The sequence below is a fragment of the Chlorella variabilis genome, assembly GCF_000147415.1.
Source record: "Chlorella variabilis unplaced genomic scaffold CHLNCscaffold_7, whole genome shotgun sequence".
NCBI classification, from domain to species: Eukaryota; Viridiplantae; Chlorophyta; class Trebouxiophyceae; order Chlorellales; family Chlorellaceae; genus Chlorella; species Chlorella variabilis.
In genome coordinates this window covers 1,723,436-1,740,227 of record NW_005435081.1, presented here as the reverse complement: position 1 = coordinate 1,740,227, position 16,792 = coordinate 1,723,436, and the positions used below count along the sequence as shown (strand labels likewise).

Below are 16,792 nucleotides of genomic sequence, written 5' to 3'. Positions count from 1 at the left end.
CTTCCCGGGCGGCAGCGCATCGCCCGGGTGCCGCCCCATCGCGCGCCCCCAGCCCGCCGGCCACGCCCACTCCCTCCCCTGCCCACCCCCCTGCCCCCACCCCCCCGCGGGTGTTTGCCGCAGTCAAGCGCATGAGCGAGAGGGAGCTGGCGCAGCTGGCGGGCCTGGCGCGCGACATTGCGCTGCACCCGTGCGACGCGCTGGTGCACGGCATGAGCACCCCCTCCCAGGCCGGCGCCTCTGCCCGCGACCTCATGCAGCCCGTCTTCTCGCTGGCGGCGGCAGAGGCGGCGTGGCGGTGCAACAACCCCGCCCGCTACGTCTCCCCCGAGACGCTCAGCGCGGTGGTGACGGCGGCGCCCGCCTGGAGCTGGCGCGTGGTGCGGCACCGGGACAGCCAGGCGCTGGCCGCGCTCAAGCTGGCCACCGCGGCGGCGCTGGAGGAGCTGGTGCCGCACTCGCCGCGCGACCTGGCACAGTCTGGCGCCTTTGGAAAGCTCAAGATGCCGACCAGCCCGGCCAGCCGCGGCAGCAGCAGCGTCGGCGCAGGCAGCGTGCGCGGCGGAGGCGGCGCGGCGCCTGCCGCGCTGGCGCTGTGAGCGGCGGCGGCGCAGGCATGGGCCCGACAGAGGAAGGGAGCAGCCGTAACCCCTCCCTCGCCCCCCGCACCGCGCTGCGCCGCTTGCCCGCCGTCAGCCGTGGTTGCATGTATCTGTGTCATCGTACCTTCCTCCTCAGCAGGCCCCACCGCCGCCCGCGGCGGCTCGATGCCCCCCCGCTCCGCCCTGCGCCCTTGTTTAGAATGTAAGTACCGTCCCCGTCTGTGCACACACCCGCCCCGCCGTCCCGTTTTCCTACGATTCGCTACTATACTGTACGATCTACGAACCCTGTTTCCTGCCCTGCTCCCTCTCTTCGGATTGCCCAGGGCACCCACCCACCTCGATTTTCTCCTGTGTAGCAACACCGCCCTTGCATCGTAAAAAAAATCAAACAAACCTTGCCATTTGCTCCCCTCCCCGCCTGCATTTGTCGTCCCTCGGACGCCGCCCAGTGAGAACTCTGCATGCTTGCTTACATCCAGCCTGGCCCGACCGGGGCCTCCCCAGCCTGAGCGTGTAAGCCGCACCACGCACGCACGGCGAATCGCAGGGCGGGGCAAAGACAGGCAACAACAGGTGGAGCGGCGCGTGCAAAATGGGCGGCAGCGGGGAGCGTGGCTCCAGCAGGAGGGGGGCAGCGAGAAGCAATATGTGGGGAAGGATAAAAAAGAGGGGGCAGGGGGTGGATTGAAAAAAGAAGAAGCAAAGCCGCAGCGGTCTTTGGGCCTGTCCGCAAGCAAGCAGGGATTCACGGCCGGCCCGCGCCCATGTCGCATGGGGCGCCGGCGCCAGAGCGCTCAGGCGGGCTCCTCGGCTCCTTCCAGCTGGCGCCACCTGGCACGCCCTCACACCCCGGCCCTCCCCGGGTCCGTCCCCGCATTCACCATGACCCGCAGGTTGCCGCCGCTGATCTCCCGCAGCAGCGCCGCCTTCTCGGCGCTGGTGGCGGCGGGCGCCTCGGGCGTCTGCGGCTTGAGCTGCTTGGCCTGCAGCCGCGCCTGCGCCGAGCTGGCCTTTCCGTACCTGCGGGGAGGCGGGGCGGGGCGAGCATGCAGCGCAGCGCGGCCAGCGGTCGGGGCAGGCCTGTGCGGTGCTGCCAGCCAAGCCGCGTCCACCGCTCGAGGCCGGGACGAGGGAGGGCTGGGCGCACCCTGAAACACCACCAGAGCGTGCCCGTGAGCCTGCCTGCCGCACCCACACCCGCGCCCACCACACCACTCCACTCCACACCCACCACCCCTCCACCAGGCACCCACCAGACCATGCCGGAGACGGCCAGCAGCATGCCGCCCAGCTTCTTCAGCGTGATGGTGTCCCCCAGGAAGGCCCACCCACCCAGCAGCACCAGCACCGTCTTGCTGTGGCCCAGCACCTGCAAGGGCAGGCATCAAGGCGCAGGCGCGGGCAAGGCAGAGGGCAGGCGGGCGTGAGGCGGGCGCAGAGGCAGACGCTGCTTGCGATCCCAGGAAACAAGAAAGCCAGGCACTGAGAAGAACAAACAAGCAAGTAAAGCCCATCCATGTGCCCTGCCCACGCCCACCCACCCACCCACAGAGAAGGCCCCGCAGAAGGTAGCACACAGTTGAGCCACCCGAGCCGGCAGGCCCTCTCACCACCACCACCTTCCACCCAGGCGCCCGCCCACCTGGAAGGACACCGCCGAGAAGCGGCCCAGGCACATGAACTGGCTGACGTTGACCAGCACCGCCAGCGTGCACGACACAGCCATGGTCACGGCGGCGGCTGCGGGCGGCGGGGGAGGGAGGAGGGAGGGGCAGGCAGAAGGAGGCCCCAGGCGGGGGGTGGTGAGCGGGGCAGGAAGCAGGCAGCCCAAAGGGGAGGGTGGTGAGCGGGTGGCGGCCGGGGTGGCCCCCAGCCGGGGCGCAGCGCGCTGTCACTCGCTGCACACGCCGCATTGCTGACTGCACATACCGCGCCGCCGCCCGCGGTCCCCCAGCCCGCCCGCCAGCCCACCTGTGGTCCACGCGTAGCTGAACACCCACTCCAGGCTGACCACCTTGTCGATGAAGGGGCCCACCAGCAGCAGCGTCCAGGCCTGGGCGGCGCACAGGGCGGGGGCGGCGGGCGAGGCAGGGAGGGGTGGGCGCGGGCCCCAATCTAGGCGGCTGCCGCCCAGCAGCATGCGGCCGGGGATCCGCGTGCCTGCCGCCCCGCCCTGCTCCCGCAATCCCCTCCCCGCCCCCGCCAGGCGCGCCGATGACACGCGTCCTGCTGTCCTGCTGGCCGCCGCCGCCTCAGCCAGCCACCAGCCGCGCCAGCAGCAGCACCACCACTAGCAGTTGCTGTTGTGTTCAGCCACCACCCCAGCCGCCACCTCAGCCCCCACCCCAGCCCCCACCCCACCTGCGCGGGCGCGGTGTTGGACAGCAGCTCGTGCGCGCTCAGCTTGTGCTTCTGCTGCATCGTGCGCACAAAGATCTGCTGCAGGCCCGACGACACGACCGACACGGCGGCGATGCACATGCCGCCCAGGGAGATGTCCAGCTGCAGGTCCTGCACAGTCACCTGCGGGGGCAGGAAAGGAGGTGAAGGCAGGCAGGACAGGAGGCGAGGGCGGCAGGAAAGGAGGTGAAGGAACCCCGCCGCGGGCCGAGGCGCGCCGCTGCCTCCCGCCGCGCCGCTGGTTGCGGTGCACAAACGGTACACAGATGGGCGCGCAAGGGCCACGCCGCGGGCAGCGGGGCCCCCGGCCTGCTCGGCAGTGCAACGCAGCGCTGGGATGTCGCTCCCCAGCCGCCGCTGCCGGCAGCAGCGCCGCTCACCACCGCCACGCCCACGATGACCAGCAGGATGCTGCCCACCACCTCCTGGGAGAAGGTGCGCCCCAGGAAGGAGGACTCAACGAAGCACACAAAGGGGATGATGAGCAGCTTGGCAATCTGCGGGGGTGGGGTGGGGTGGGGTGGGGTGGGGTGGCAGGGCTGGTGGCTGGCGGGTGGGCACGGGCGGCTGGGGAGGAGGAGGTGGGCGAGGGCAGGTGCAGCAGGGGTGCGCGGTGAGGGCTGTCGAGGTGGTGGTCGGGCGCAGCGGCGGCGGGGAACCGGCGCCAGAGCATTGCTGCACGCGTATCGCCCCCCTCCCCCGCCCTCCCCTTGCCAACTGCCACTGGGTACCAGACCAGGCCCCTGCGCGGCTGCAGCCAGGCCCCTGCAGCACCCACTTGGTAGAAGCTGACTGTGTTGAGCATCAACGACAGGTTGAGGGTCAGGATGGAGACGTCGGCGATGACGGTGAACAGCATGAGGTCTGCAGCAGGGCAGCACAGGCGCCGCTGACACACTCGGGTCCAATCAGGCGGCGGGTGGGCGCAACAGGCGGGCTGCCCGCAGCACCCAGCCGGCAGCTGGGGCTCGCACCGTTGAGGGGCATGGTCGTCTTTTTTATCATGCCCGCCCTCTGGGCGAACCAGATGCTGATGGAGCAGACCAAGAAGTGTAGCGCGGTCTGCGCACGGGGGCGGCGGCGGGCGGTTGCGGCCGTGGCAGGGGGGCAGAGGGTGTACTGCAGCCAAGCGCCTAGCGCCCGGCCCGTGCAAGCTGGCTGGGGCGGGCGGGAGGGCGGGTGGGAGCCCACAGGCGGCAGGCAGCGGCCCCCACCAGGGTTGTAGCGAAGTGGTACCCATAGTTCTTCATGAGCAGCTTGTTGATGAACACGATGAACACGCTGGTGCTGACATTGCCCGCCCAGGCCCCCAGGTCCGCCAGCAGCTTGCTGGCGGGGTCATGGGTTCCCACCGCGGCGGACATGCTGCCGCCTGGGCTGAGCCCGCTCCTGACTCGCCGCAGGGGGTTGAGCGGCACCACCGTAGGCAGCGCCAGCTTGAGGGCAGCCGCAGGGGGCGGCAACGACCTGGTGCAGCAACTACCTGGAGCTGGAGTTCAAACGGAACAGGCGGCGAGGAAAAAGCGGCGGGAGGAATCGAGGGGTGTGAATGCGATGGCCATCGCCGACTGCGGCCCAGGGCAGCATTGAAAACTCGGGCGACGGGCGCCCTTTCCTCCCCCCCCTGCCACCACCGCCACATGTTGCTCGCTTCCTGGGCTCCCACATTGGCGAGGCATCGCATCAGTAATCGCCTGGCTCGGATACTGATTACATGGACTGCACGGGGTACGCTTGGGATCAGTGCGAAGGAGCAGGGCTGTCAGCAGAAAGGGCAGTCAACAAGGGGTGTGTGTTTGAACAGCAGAGCGCGGGTGAAGGCGTCAGGTCGGGGCTGGATGGCCAGCCTGTCAGGTCAAACGGAACAGAACGAAATAAGTCGACAAAAGAAGCCAGCCTTGGCGCCGCTACAAGCTACACCATCACATTTGCGGAGCTGTGCACGGCGCGCGCCGCGGCGGCGGTGTTTGCCACAAACAGCAGCGACACGTCGCCGGCCTTGATGTGGCTGAGGCTGGGCAGCGCCGCGGTCTGGCCCCGCGCCAGCGGGCGGCCGTTCACCAGCATGGCGCGGCGCCCCGTGCAGCGCAGGCGGAAGCCGCCGTCGGGCTCGAGGAAGAGCTGGGCCTGGCGGCGCGACACACGCTGCGCGCACCCGCCCTCCCCGGCCTCCTCAGACAGGTCCACATCCACCTGCGGGGTGGAAAGAACGGGAAGGGTGGAAAGAACAGGGAGGGTGGAAAGAACAGGAGGTGAGCGGCAATGTGGCTGCGTGGCGGGTTTGTGGCGGCAGGGCAGGCAGGCAGGCAGGCAGGCAGGCAGGCAGGCAGGCGGCAGGCAGCCAGGGGAGCCGTTCTGCTGGCAGCCAGGCAGGCGGCGCGCGGCAGACGGCGGCGCCACCCTCTGCCCCTTGCAAGCCCCGTCTCCCAGCCTCGGCCCACCGCCCCACCTTGCCCTGTGACTCCGTGCAGCGCCCGATGGCCACCGCTGCTCGGCGCAGCACGTAGCGCCGCCGCCGCCCGCACAGCAGCGCCAGGCCGCCCAGGGCGTCCAGCTGGCGGCACGTCGCGCCCAGCGCGCTCTGCTCCAGCCGCCCCAGTAGCGACAGGCGCGATACAAAGTCGCGGCGGCGGGACACCAGCGCAGCCTCGTCCACGGGCGGCAAGCCGGCGGCGGCGCCAGACAGCAGCAGCGCCTCCATGTCCTCAAACCGCGGCGGCGGCGGCGGCGGCGCCTGCTGCTCCTCCCGCTGCTCCTGCTGCGTCGTCCCTGCAGCGGCTGCCGGCTCCTGCTGCTGCCCCCTGCTGGCCGCTTCCTGCTGGTGTGCCGCGACTCCAGGCTCGGCTGCCGCCGCAGGGCCCGCCTTCCCCTCTGCGCCACCGGCGGCCGCCGCAGCCGCCCGCCGTTCCGCCTGCTGCTGCTCCCACAGCGCTCGCAGGCCGCCGCCGGCCGCCACGCCCGCCGCTCCACCTGCCGCCGCCCCTTCCTCCTCCTCCCCCTCCTCCTTCTCTCCCTCGCTGCCGCCATCTGCTGCTGCTGCTCCCGCCGCCGCCGCCGCCGCCGCCGCCCGCGAGTCGTCGCCGTGCTGCACCTCAGGCTCCCGCTTCCACACGCTCAGCCCCGGCTGCTCCAGGAACTGTCGGTGTCGCAGGCGCAGCTCCTCCAGCAGCTGCCACAGCTCCCCCTCATAGGCCGCCGCCAGCAGGTCGGCGCGCGCCAGGCGCCGCTCCAGCAGCCCGCGCCGCGTCAGCGCCTCGCCGCCGGCCGGCGGCGTGTCGACTGCGGGGAGAGGGAGGGGGGCGAGGCGGGGTGGGGCGTGGCAGCAGGGGCAAGGCAGGGAGGGGTGGGGCGTGGCAGCAGGGGGGAGGCAGGGCTGGGGAGGCGCGGCCGCGAAAGGGCGCCACGGCGCCAGGCTGGCACCCAACTCTGCCCAGTAGTGAGAGCAGAGGAGCAGCCGCGCGGCGCCACGCGCTGCAGCAGCTAGCGGCGCAGTGCGGCGGCGTCTTCCACAAGCCCACAACTGAGGAGAGCCAGGTGGCAGCGCGGCGCAGCGGGCCCGCGGCGCCCGCGCCCACGCTCTGCCCCAGGGCCGCCTGGCTGGCAGCGCAGCCGGCCAGCCGGCGGTGGCACGCCCGCCGAGGCGGTTGGAGGCAGGGTGCAGCTGGGCTCCTGCCCCACCTCCCCATCACGCTACGCAACAAACCAGCGAGCAGCCACGGCAGGGCCGAGAGGGGGTGTCCGCCCCTGGAGCATGCCACGCAGCTGTGCTGCGCAGCAACCTTGCAGCGGGGAGCCCGCACCTAAAGTGTGTGATGGAGGTTGGGCAGCCGCCCGTGGGGCCACCCAGCCAGAACCCCCACAACCTGCCCGCAGCCCCTGGCCCGCAACCCCCACCCACCTTGGTCCTGCAGCAGGTCTTCGGTCAGGGCGTCAAACAGGCCGTCGCAGGGCAGCACCACCACCGCGGGCTGCGCCTCGCCGCTGCTCTGGGCGGCGTCCTCGGTCGCGGCGGCGGCGCCGCCGGCCGGCGACGCCAGCGGCAGCTCCAGCTCGGCGTCCGCCCAGGTCACCTTCTTGCGCTTCACCACTCGCCCCTCGGTCGCCAGGTCTGCACACCAGGCGTGCGGCAGGGGTTTAGGGAGCAGTGTGCGCCGTTCTGGAGGGTTTTGCGTCCTCCAGGGGCGCCTGCGCACCTGGATCCCGCTTCACACCCGCCTCTACGGGCGGAGAGTCCGCCATGACGGGGCAACGAGGGTGCAGGCGCCGCTCTGGCCTCGGCAAGACTCGTGATTCGCGGCCCCGTCCTCTTTCCTGCACTCTAAAGAGTGGTCGGGTGCAGGATACAGATGAGAAGGGGGCCCAGGGCCCCCCAATTCGTCGGCAATCGAAATCCCATGCAGCCTCCTTCCACCTGGGCTCCTCTCACTGGGCGCTCCTGCCCGCCCCGCCCTCTTTGCCACGCATCCCTCAGTGACAGGCTTTGCCAAGCAAGTGCTGACTCGGGGACAAGGTGGGAGGACGGCATGCAATGCAAGGGAGGCATTTGACTGGGCAGCTGGGGAGCGGATGGACGGTGGCTTCCACACCTGTAGCAGCATCGTGCAGCAGCTGGGGGACCCCTGCAAGCGCCGCCCATCATGCTGCCGGGCTGCTCACGGCCTCCAGGCCTCTCTCCCCGCGCACCAACACGCTGCTTTGGCCCGTGAAACCTGCCGCCGCAGATGGCCACCGCTATCAAGCCCACTCAGAAGCCCGGCGTGGAGGAGGCCGAGGCCGCCCCGATCCACCGCATCCGCATCACCCTCACCTCCAAGAACGTCAAGAACCTGGAGAAGGGTGGGTGCTGGGCTGCGTGGCGGTGGCTGGCGTGTTGTGGAAGGGCAGAGAGAGCAGGCTGGTGGGCAAGAGGACGGGAACGCAGAGGCAGAGGCAGCTTGGGCGGCGCAGGCAGCTTGGGCCACCTGCGGCACCGGCGAGCGGCGGCGGCGGCCGCCTGGCCGCTGCTGTCTGCGGCCGCATCGCGCTGGCTGGCGAGAGGCGCGCGCCCATGTTGTCTGCCCCGCCCGGCCGCCCTCCTGCTGCCCACGCAGTGTGTGCCGACCTGATCCGCGGCGCCAAGGAGAAGCAGCTCAAGGTGAAGGGCCCGGTGCGCATGCCCACTCGCGTGCTGAAGATCACCACCCGCAAGTCGCCCTGCGGCAACGGTACCAACACCTTCGGTGCGACCGCCTGGGCCCGGCGCAGCCCCGTCGCACGCGCCAGCAGCACGGCGCAGCTTCCGGGCCTGCTTGGGGCTGTGCTTGGGGGTGGTTCCGTGTTTGTGCTCGACGTCGTGGGCCGCTGCGTGGGCGTATGGCGCCCCTACTCTGCCCCGACGCCCGGCCCCGCTGCCGGCTGGGGGTCTCACCGCGTCGGTGCTGCCCTCCCGCCTTATCCTCTCCTGCTGCAGATCGGTTTGAGATGCGCCTGCACAAGCGCCTCATCGACCTGCACTCCCCCGCCGAGGTGGTCAAGCAGGTGGGCTGAGCTGCTGCCGCAGGGCTGCAGCGTGTGCCGCCGTGCTGGAGCGGCTGCCGTGCTGCAGCGCGTGCGGCGGTGCCGTGTTGGCGGCAGCGCGACGGTGCAGGGTGGCGCCGGCCCCTCGCCCCACGCGGCGCCGTGCGTTTCTTACTTCGCTCTGCACTGCCAGCCCGCCTGCGCTGTGTGCCAGTGTGTGCCAGTGCGGGGCACGCCCAGGTCTGGCCGCCAGGCCAGAAAAGGAATCTATCCGTGCGCAGGGATTCACGGCACCCCCTGCCTGCCCTTTGCTGCAGATCACCAGCATCTCGATTGAGGTTGGCGTGGAGGTCGAGGTGGGTCGCAATCAGCGGCCGGTGCAATGCGGAGCGCTGCCAATGTCACGATGATGAGATTGCCAGCCCTGGCGTGTTCTGACACCTCCCTGGCTTGTTTACACCTTCCCTGCTGCAGGTCACCATCGCTGATGTGTGATGCAGGCTGTGGTGGGGCGCGGCCTGGCGATGCGGCAGCGGCGGCGCTGAGCAGCCCCTTGCCTCCATTCCGCCCTGCTCTGAATGCACGCTTCATTACACCTCGGTGCTGTAAGGAAGGAACACGGCAGAATTATTCAACACAGAGACAAACGCCGGCAGGCTGCGGCAGCGGAGGGAGCAAGTTGCCTGGGCGGCCGAAATGAATGGGTCAGCGAGTGCCCGCCACGTCATGCCGCTCCGCCTGCTGCAGCTATTGCGCAGGCCACAGCACCTGCATGGTTCAAAACAGCTACTACCCTGACAAGGATTGAGCTTACAAACAGACCAGCGGTCTTCGTCTGCCTGGCAATCTTCGTCTCCAGTCCCTGGAGGACGGGCAGCCTGTTTCATCATGCGGCATGATGCGCCTGCGTGCTGGGCTCGACAGCGTCAGACAAACTCAATGAAAAGATCCCACTCTGAGCCCCAAACCTCAGAGTCAACCAGCGCCCATGCTTTCCATTCCCCCCTTTCCTCCTGCGCCGCCGCCAACCTCACCTGGGCAGCCTGAGCCTCCCCTGCCCTCTCCCCTCGCTCCCTGCCCTGCCCTGGCCTCACCATGGCAGGCACCTACGTCAAGCCCACAGACAGGAAGCTCGGGGAGGACGGCGGCGGCGAGGCGGCTCCCATCCACCGCATACGCATCACCCTGACCTCCACCAAGGTTCCCAGCGCTAGGGGAGGGCAGCCCAGCCCTGCATGCATGCACCAGCGGATGCTCTCGGCCTTCTCCCTCTCGACTTCAGCCTGACGCACGCCTCCTTGGCTACCATCGCAGGTGAAGTCTCTGGAGAGCGGTGAGTGGGTGCTGAGGAGGAGCCCGCCGACGCGGCGTGTGGCAGCCGGGGGGCGGCGGCCGCTGTGCATCATGTGCCAAGGTTGCCGAGCGCTGGGGCTGCTCAGTCCAAGACTGGCCTGCTGGCACCAGCTGCTGCTGCTGCCAGCCCGGAGTCCCCCCGCGGAGCCCTTTGCTGCATCACCTGCTGTCATCCTGCCTGCCGCTGGCAGCGCTCTCTGACACGAAGCCCACACAACCGCCGCCGCCGCGGCGGCCAGTGCCACCCTGTGCCGTCGCCGCCTCTGGCCCCTCCCTCCCTCCCTCTGCTGCAGTGTGCTCCACGCTGGTGCAGGGCGCCAAGGAGAAGGGGCTCAAGGTGAAGGGCCCCGTGCGCATGCCCACCCGACACCTGGTGCACACCACGCGGCGCGCGCCCAGCGGTGAGCGGATGTGCCGGAGGCGGCGCCTGGCAGGGCGGGGCTGCTGCTGGGGAGGCGCACGTGCTGGCAGTGCTGGCAGCAGGGAGCGGTACTGACCCGCTGTGCAGTACCTGTTGCTCTCCTGGGCCTGCATGTGGCGCTGCGGGGGCTGGAATCTGGGGCGTCTGCGGCGCAACGCGGGGGCTGGTGCCGGCGCTGGCACCGGGGCACGCCCTTGCCCTTGCCGGCCGCCGAACCTGTGCCTGTTCACCCCCCTGTAATGCCCCCTGATCACCCCAACTCCTTGCAGGCAACGGGACCAACACGTTTGATCGTTTCGAGATGCGCGTGCACAAGCGCCTCATCGACCTGCACTCCCCTGCCGGTGAGCTGCCGGCGCTGCCTGCCGCCTGCATTGCATCGCAGCCCTGCTTGGAGGTATCCCGGGGGCTTGTTTAAAGCCTGGCACATCTGAGCTTCCCCTTTCATTTGCCGCGCAGACGTTGTTCGCTCCATCACGGCAATCGCTGTCGACCCGGGGGTTGAAATCGAGGTCTGGTTGGTTCAATGGCGCGAGCAGGAGTGATTCCGGCAGTTCAGATACCTCAAAACATGCCTTCCGTGCGCCTGCACCTGCTGCAGGTCACCATCGCCGATTTGTGAGGTGCGGGGTGGCAGGAGTGGCGGCAGCTATAGGCGCCAACGGTGACCGATGCGTGGGAGCAGCTGGAGGCAAAGGATGGTACAGGCAGCCCCTGCAGCTGGAGTGAAGGCTTTGCCACACTTGGCGTCTGCATGACTGCAACCAGTGCCGCAGCTCAGGTGACAGCCTGTGGGAATGCCAGGAGTTGTGGCTGTGCAAGCAGCATACAGTGTTGCCACCATGTCTTCTGTTTGAACCAGACATCAGCTTCCGTGGCAGCTTCCGCTACTGGCAGAGGACAAGTCCCCGCTGCCGCCCTGCAGGCAGCCCTTGCACGACACAGGGCTGCCTGTGCGCACTCTGCCGCTCCACTATCTGAGCTGGAGGACCCACCTGGCTTCCCCAAATCGATCTTCAATCACCCTGTGGCTCTGCGCACACCATGGCGCAGTCGTGTGGCCGCCATGCTGCCGTCCCGCTCGCCGCTGAGTTGGCTCGGCCTCCCCTTTCCTCCAGCGGCCGGCGTACCTGCAGCGGCGTCCTCCCCTCCTGATGCGCCAGGCCTCCTCAGCTCAGATTCCAACTGGTGCCTGTTGGTTTCAGCCGTGGTGACCGGTCGGAGAATGGCCAGCGCAGGACTGGCCTGTTCCTACTAGCCTGGACCTCCGGCAGCATGCCCGGCGCTCTACAACGCCTGCTGCTCCTGGCCTGCTCGCTGGCCTGGGCAGCGGGCGACGAACTGCTCGTGGGCCCAGAGGCGCAGCCCGAACCACAGCCGGTAGAACCCGCCTATTGGGGCGACCGCATCATCAACGTGTGCACCGCGGAGACCGTGCCAGGCGAGTGGGCCGCGTGCCGCCGCCGGCCACCTACCGCCGCCAGCAACCACTGGTGGCTCGCCCCGCGGCTGGTAGCGTCGGTTTGGCACAGGCACCATCAGGCTGACTGGCAAGCGCTCACAGCAGGGTTCCAGCAGCACAGGACCTGCGCCTCATGACCTGCAGCTGCCCCAGCCTGCCAGCGCGCCAGCCTGCCCGCTTGACGCTGCCGCCACTCCTGCGCACCGCCCGCCTGTCCCGCAGTCGTCTACTGCTCTGGGCGGGACCCTTCCGACTTTGATGGGGTGAGTGGCGTGGCCGCCTGGTGGCAGGCCAGCCGACGGCTGGTAGGGTGATCTGGAGAGAAGTCGGGTGCAGCGCAGGTTCCGGCTCAGGCACCTTAGATTGAGTGGGCACCCTGCTGGCCTGCAGTATGAGGTGGTGCTCTTCCGGCGCGTGGCGGCGCAGCTGGGGTGGGCAGAGAACAGGCTCAACTGGACCTGCTGGGAGGATTACGATGCCATGCTCGGCCACCTGGCTGCCGGGGATGGTGAGGCGCTGCAGCAGCCGGCGACATGCAGCATGCGCGGCCGATTTGTGTGGCACGCGCCAGAGGATGCCTGCGGCAGCGGGCTGTCACAGGAGGAGGCGCGCAGGCGGATGGGGAGATGGCAGGCGCTCGCATGCAGGCCATCCCTGCTCTGCGCGCCCTCCCTGACGCCTGTGCACTGTGCGCGCCACCCCGCAGGCGTGTGCGACGTCAGCCCGGCCGCCATCGGCGTCACCCCGCTCACCCTGCAGGCCGGCTACGTCTTCACCTACCCCACTCTCAGGTGGGGGGCGGGCGTGTTGCGGGGAGCGCTGTAGAGGGGGCAGGGGGGGCGTGGCAGCCCAGCTTGGGCGTCTTGCTCGCCCGCAGGGCCATGGCTTGTGTTGCTTCCCACCGCGAGCGTGCCGCGGGTCCATCCGTCCCTGCCTGCCCTGCCTGCCGCCGCACCTGCTCCTTGCAGCGCGGGCTACAGCGTCATGGTTTCCACCACGCAGGCGGGGGTGGACTACTGGGTGAGAGGCGGGGAGCGGGATGGGCGCCCGCCCCTGGGCCGTGCCGCTGGGGCTTGGCTGCCTCGCTGTGCCTCTGCCCGTCCTGGCTGTGGCTGCCTCCCCGGCTGCGGGCTTGCCCTGCTTCCTCACCGCCACCGCAACCCCTCACCGCCCACCCACCGGTGTGCTGGAAGGGTGGTACCACCCTTCAAACATGCAAACGCACAAGCACGTGTGCACCGCTCCGCCGCCCTGCAGGTGTTCATGGAGTCGTTTGAGTGGAGCCTGTGGGTGGCGCTGGTGCTGACCTGCGTGGGGGTGGGCGTCGTGCTGTGGCTGCTGGAGCCGTGGGCCAAGCCGCAGCGCCGCCCCACGCGGGCCGACTTTAAAGCAGAGGACCTGCAGGAGCACGTGTGGACGGCGCTGGGGCGGCCCATGCAGGCGCGCCGGCGCGCTGCCTGCCCGGTTGGCTGGAAGCGGCCGCGGCTGCTTGCTGGCTCCTTCGGGGGGCAGCGTGGGTGGGGGCACTGGGAGGAGGCCCCACCCATGCGGCATGTGCTGGCGCCACTTCGCCTGCCCGAGTGCGTGCCTCCCCGCCTCCCGCGCTGCTGCAGGCCCGCGACATGAGCGGCCGCTCGCTGGCAACCAACCTGGTCATCATGATCTTTGCCTTCATGATGGTGAGCTGGCAGGCAGGCAGCTGCCAGTGGCAGGCAGGCAGCAGGCAGCGCTGGGGGCCAGCGTGAGTGCCGCAATTACGAGGCGGGGTTGCCTCTTTGTGGTGTGCGTGTCTTCAGATTGCCGTCTCCCCGCCCGGCCTGTCCAACCCTCCCCTGCTCTGCGCCTCCCTGCTCCCCTCTCCTGCCTGCCTGACCGCCTGCAGCTTATCATGGTTGCCATCTACACCGCCAACACCTCCGCCAACCTCACCGCCAGCCTCATGCAGACCCGCATCACAGGGTATCAGGACCTGCCCGGCAAGCGGGTGGTCACCTGGGATGTGAGTGTCGACCAGCGCAGGCCTGCCCTGCGCCAGACGGCCACCTGCCCTGTGCAACCGTCACCACCGCACCCACACCCACAGACAACACATAGATTGCTAGTCCTCATGCACCTCCCCGTGCCTGCCGCCTAGCAGGATTCCGAGTATCTCGGGGATCTGGCGCGGCGGGGGGTCATAGCCACGGGGCTGCCCTGGGATACCGAGGAAGACCAGCTGGCCATGTTTGAGGCGGTCAAGGTGGGGCCATGCTCGCCGCCTGCACGGCGCCGGGGCCGACCGTGCCGTGCCGTGCCTTGCACGCTGCGCTGCGCCGGCACCAGTCAGCCCGCCTCGGCCCGCCTCCCTCAAGCTGCTTCCGGACGCCGGCCCTCCGCCCTTGCACCGCTCTCGCTGCCCTGCTCTGCTGTTTGTTCTCACCCGCCAAGCCAACGCTGCCTTGCTGCAGAACGGCACCTACGATCCCCTGGTACTGGACAGCTACGTGCTTGACTACGGGGCAGCTGCCACCTGCGACCTCATGACTGTGGGCGGCATTTTCCAGGAGGTGCGCCCGGGCTGGGCTGCATGCTGGTTGGTGGAGGGGCTGGGCTGGGCTGGGTGTGCGTGCTGCTTGCCGGCGTCCTGTCGGGAAGTCGCAGGCCGGGCTGGCAGATGCACAGGCGGGCAGCCGGGGATGGGCCGCAGGGGAGCGGCAGGGTGGGCTGCGCAGCCGACAGCAGCGCAGCGGCCTCTGCAGTGCCCTGGCGGTTCCACCGGCGCGGCCGTGCCCAGTGCGTCTCCCTGCCTGCCCGACCCGCCCCATCGTCCTGCTGGCAGTACTATGGCGCCGTGGCCTTCCCTTCCAACTTTGACGAGCCGGGGCTGCTCAAAGCATACAACGACATCCTCATAAGCATCCAGAAGTCGGGTGGGCGCCCGCGGGGAGCGGGCGGATGCGCCGCATGCATGCGGTTGCAGCTGGGCCGGATGAGCGAGCATGAGGCGGAGCATGCCCACCCCCTCCATGCCCTGCCCAGCTCGAGCATGCCAACGAGCGCAGCTATTGCCGTTGCCGCTGCCTGCCTCTCTGCCCACCCATCCTCGCCCACTGCCTTTCTCGCCCCGCCCGCTGGTGTCGCAGGTGACATGGAGTCGATGTTCAAGCAGTACATCCAGCCCCCGCAGCCCGCGTGCAAGACGACGGGGGTGCAGCAGGAGACGCAACGGGTGTCGTTTGCGCAGGCGAGGCTGCGGCGAGGCTGCCTTGGTTGTGGGGCTGTTTGGTGTGCAGCCATGCATCCGCGTGCCCGCCTCCCACCCCCCACACTCGCACGCGCATCTCCCCGCCGCCTGCCTGCGCCCTTGCGACGCAGGTGTCTGGGCTGTGGATGCTGCTGGGCGCCAGCATCGGCATCGCGCTGTGCATTGTGGCGGCCAGCCACGTGATGGTCAAGGGCGCCAAGAAGGTGGCCGACACAGAGACCTTCCGCTCCTTGCGGGCCACCAGCGTGGCACACCTGCAGCGCATCTCCACCCGCAGGAGCGCAGCAAGCGGCAGTGGCACCAGCGGCGGAGGCGCGGGCAGCTGGCGCCGGCGGCCGGTCAACAGCTCGGCGTCGACGCTGCCGGGCGCGGGCGGCAGCGGCGCGACCACGACAACCACGGAGCAGCTTGAGGCTGCGTGGTCTGGCGGGGCGCAGCAGCAGCCGCAGCAGCAGCAGCCGCAGACACCGCAGGCACAGGCGGCCATGGGCCCTGCTCCTAGGCTCATCAGCTGCACGATAGAGCTCCCCAGCCTGGCATCTCGCGGCAGTAGCGGCAGCGGCGATGGCGGCGGCGGCGGTGATCAGCCGCAGCAGCGACGGCCGCCGGACGCCGGGCCCACGCCTGCACCGCCTGGCCCCGCTCCCAGCCCATGCCTGACGGAGGCACAGCTGGCGGCCCCAGCGGCGGTGAGGGACGTGGTGTTTGCGGTGCAGCACCTGGAGCGCCTGCTGCTGCTGCGGAGCCCGGGGCCAGCCACGCCGCCGTGCTGAGGTGCTGAGGCGGGCGGCCCAGCGGTGGCGGGCAATGCTCCGTTGCTCTGGCCGGCGGCGCCTCCCATCTGGCTTGCTTCCTTTCGTGGCATTTTTTCGAATATTTGATCAGCCTCCTCCAGACTAATAATCAGAGAGCAAAGCTGTGTTTGCGGCGTTTTCATCGGCGCCGACGTCGTGGGCATCCCCTCTCGCCGTGCCTCCTTGTTGCAACAACCCTCCTGTGCTCATGCCATGGGCTTCCAATCCGCTTCCTTCTCGCTTCACCTGTGACAATACCTGATGCAAGCCGGCGATGTTCGCAATTGGCGCACCACCGCGGCAGCGCACGGCAGGCAGCGCGGCGCCCGCCACTTGGCAGGTCGTTGGTGGCATGGTGCACTGTCGGCAGGCATCGTTGGCGATCATGCTGTCACCCGGGCAGGTAGAGTCGATCGGGGGCTCGAGGCAGGCCGCAGCGCGTTTCCCTCGCTGCCGGCCATCTGCGCATGCCCACCCTGCGCCAGCCTCTCAAAAGTGGACGCGTGGCAGTCGAAGGCCCTGGTCGGGGTTCCAGGGCCTTGCATCGACGTCCAGGGACAGGTTGCACTCCCTGCGGCGCCGCCAGCTGGCCAGCTGGCGGTCGGCGGCGGGCAGGAAAGCAGAGTGCAGGGCGAAAATTAAAACCCTCTCATTGCTCGCGATCATTCAGTCCGCCCCTCACTCTCCTCCTCTGGGCATTGCACCACCGCTACCGCTCTCTCCACGAACCCACCATGACCCACGCCCACTTTGTCGCCCACATGGTGCGCCACACCGCCCAGCACATCTCCACACACGTCGTGGCGCACGCCTCGGGCACCGTGGCGCACACAGTGGCGGCTCCCCCGGCGATGCACCCCGCCAATGGCCAGCTGGCCCCTTCCAAGCCTGATGGCCTGCCGCAGCTGCAGCTCCCCCGGCGCCCAGTCTCCTTCCGCAAGATCGTGGGACTGCGCAGCCAGAGGAGCATGGAGATGAGCGCCGCCTACGGCAAGCTGCGCAAGGGTGCCTGCCTCT

General features: G+C 69.5%; 5 protein-coding genes across 5 annotated transcripts in view; 4 read left to right on the top strand and 1 right to left on the bottom strand.

Moving 5' to 3' along the window:
• The window catches only part of CHLNCDRAFT_144580 (hypothetical protein), a gene marked incomplete at both ends in the record, with an annotated part of 2,112 nt that extends 1,513 nt beyond the window's left edge, over window positions 1-599 (top strand). The window contains one exon of the mRNA XM_005848944.1: window positions 124-599. Coding sequence (XP_005849006.1) covers window positions 124-599 — 476 coding nt within the window. The remainder of the gene's footprint in view (window positions 1-123) is intronic.
• Window positions 600-1,854: 1,255 nt separating this feature from the next.
• Window positions 1,855-4,333, bottom strand: CHLNCDRAFT_16992 (hypothetical protein; the record flags this gene model as incomplete). Its single annotated transcript, XM_005848725.1, has 8 exons — window positions 1,855-1,974; window positions 2,248-2,345; window positions 2,577-2,658; window positions 2,967-3,128; window positions 3,386-3,502; window positions 3,784-3,869; window positions 3,980-4,067; window positions 4,220-4,333. Coding segments are annotated over 8 exons (867 nt in total), but the record flags the coding sequence as incomplete, so codon positions are not given.
• Window positions 4,334-7,726: 3,393 nt separating this feature from the next.
• On the top strand, window positions 7,727-8,911 carry CHLNCDRAFT_22032 (hypothetical protein; the record flags this gene model as incomplete). Its single annotated transcript, XM_005848943.1, has 4 exons — window positions 7,727-7,841; window positions 8,096-8,224; window positions 8,455-8,522; window positions 8,819-8,911. 4 exons carry the CDS (start codon window positions 7,727-7,729, stop codon window positions 8,909-8,911), a joined length of 405 nt encoding a protein of 134 aa, XP_005849005.1.
• Window positions 8,912-9,596: 685 nt separating this feature from the next.
• CHLNCDRAFT_144577 (hypothetical protein) lies at window positions 9,597-10,897 on the top strand (the record flags this gene model as incomplete). Its single annotated transcript, XM_005848942.1, has 6 exons — window positions 9,597-9,701; window positions 9,816-9,915; window positions 10,148-10,255; window positions 10,545-10,619; window positions 10,735-10,787; window positions 10,877-10,897. 6 exons carry the CDS (start codon window positions 9,597-9,599, stop codon window positions 10,895-10,897), a joined length of 462 nt encoding a protein of 153 aa, XP_005849004.1.
• A 653-nt stretch (window positions 10,898-11,550) lies between these two features.
• Window positions 11,551-15,754, top strand: CHLNCDRAFT_144576 (hypothetical protein; the record flags this gene model as incomplete). The annotated part of the gene is made up of 12 exons (XM_005848941.1): window positions 11,551-11,787; window positions 12,128-12,245; window positions 12,444-12,528; window positions 12,706-12,757; window positions 12,995-13,147; window positions 13,351-13,416; window positions 13,620-13,736; window positions 13,875-13,976; window positions 14,185-14,283; window positions 14,556-14,646; window positions 14,860-14,945; window positions 15,092-15,754. 12 exons carry the CDS (start codon window positions 11,551-11,553, stop codon window positions 15,752-15,754), a joined length of 1,869 nt encoding a protein of 622 aa, XP_005849003.1.
• Between the last annotated feature and the right edge of the window lie 1,038 nt (window positions 15,755-16,792).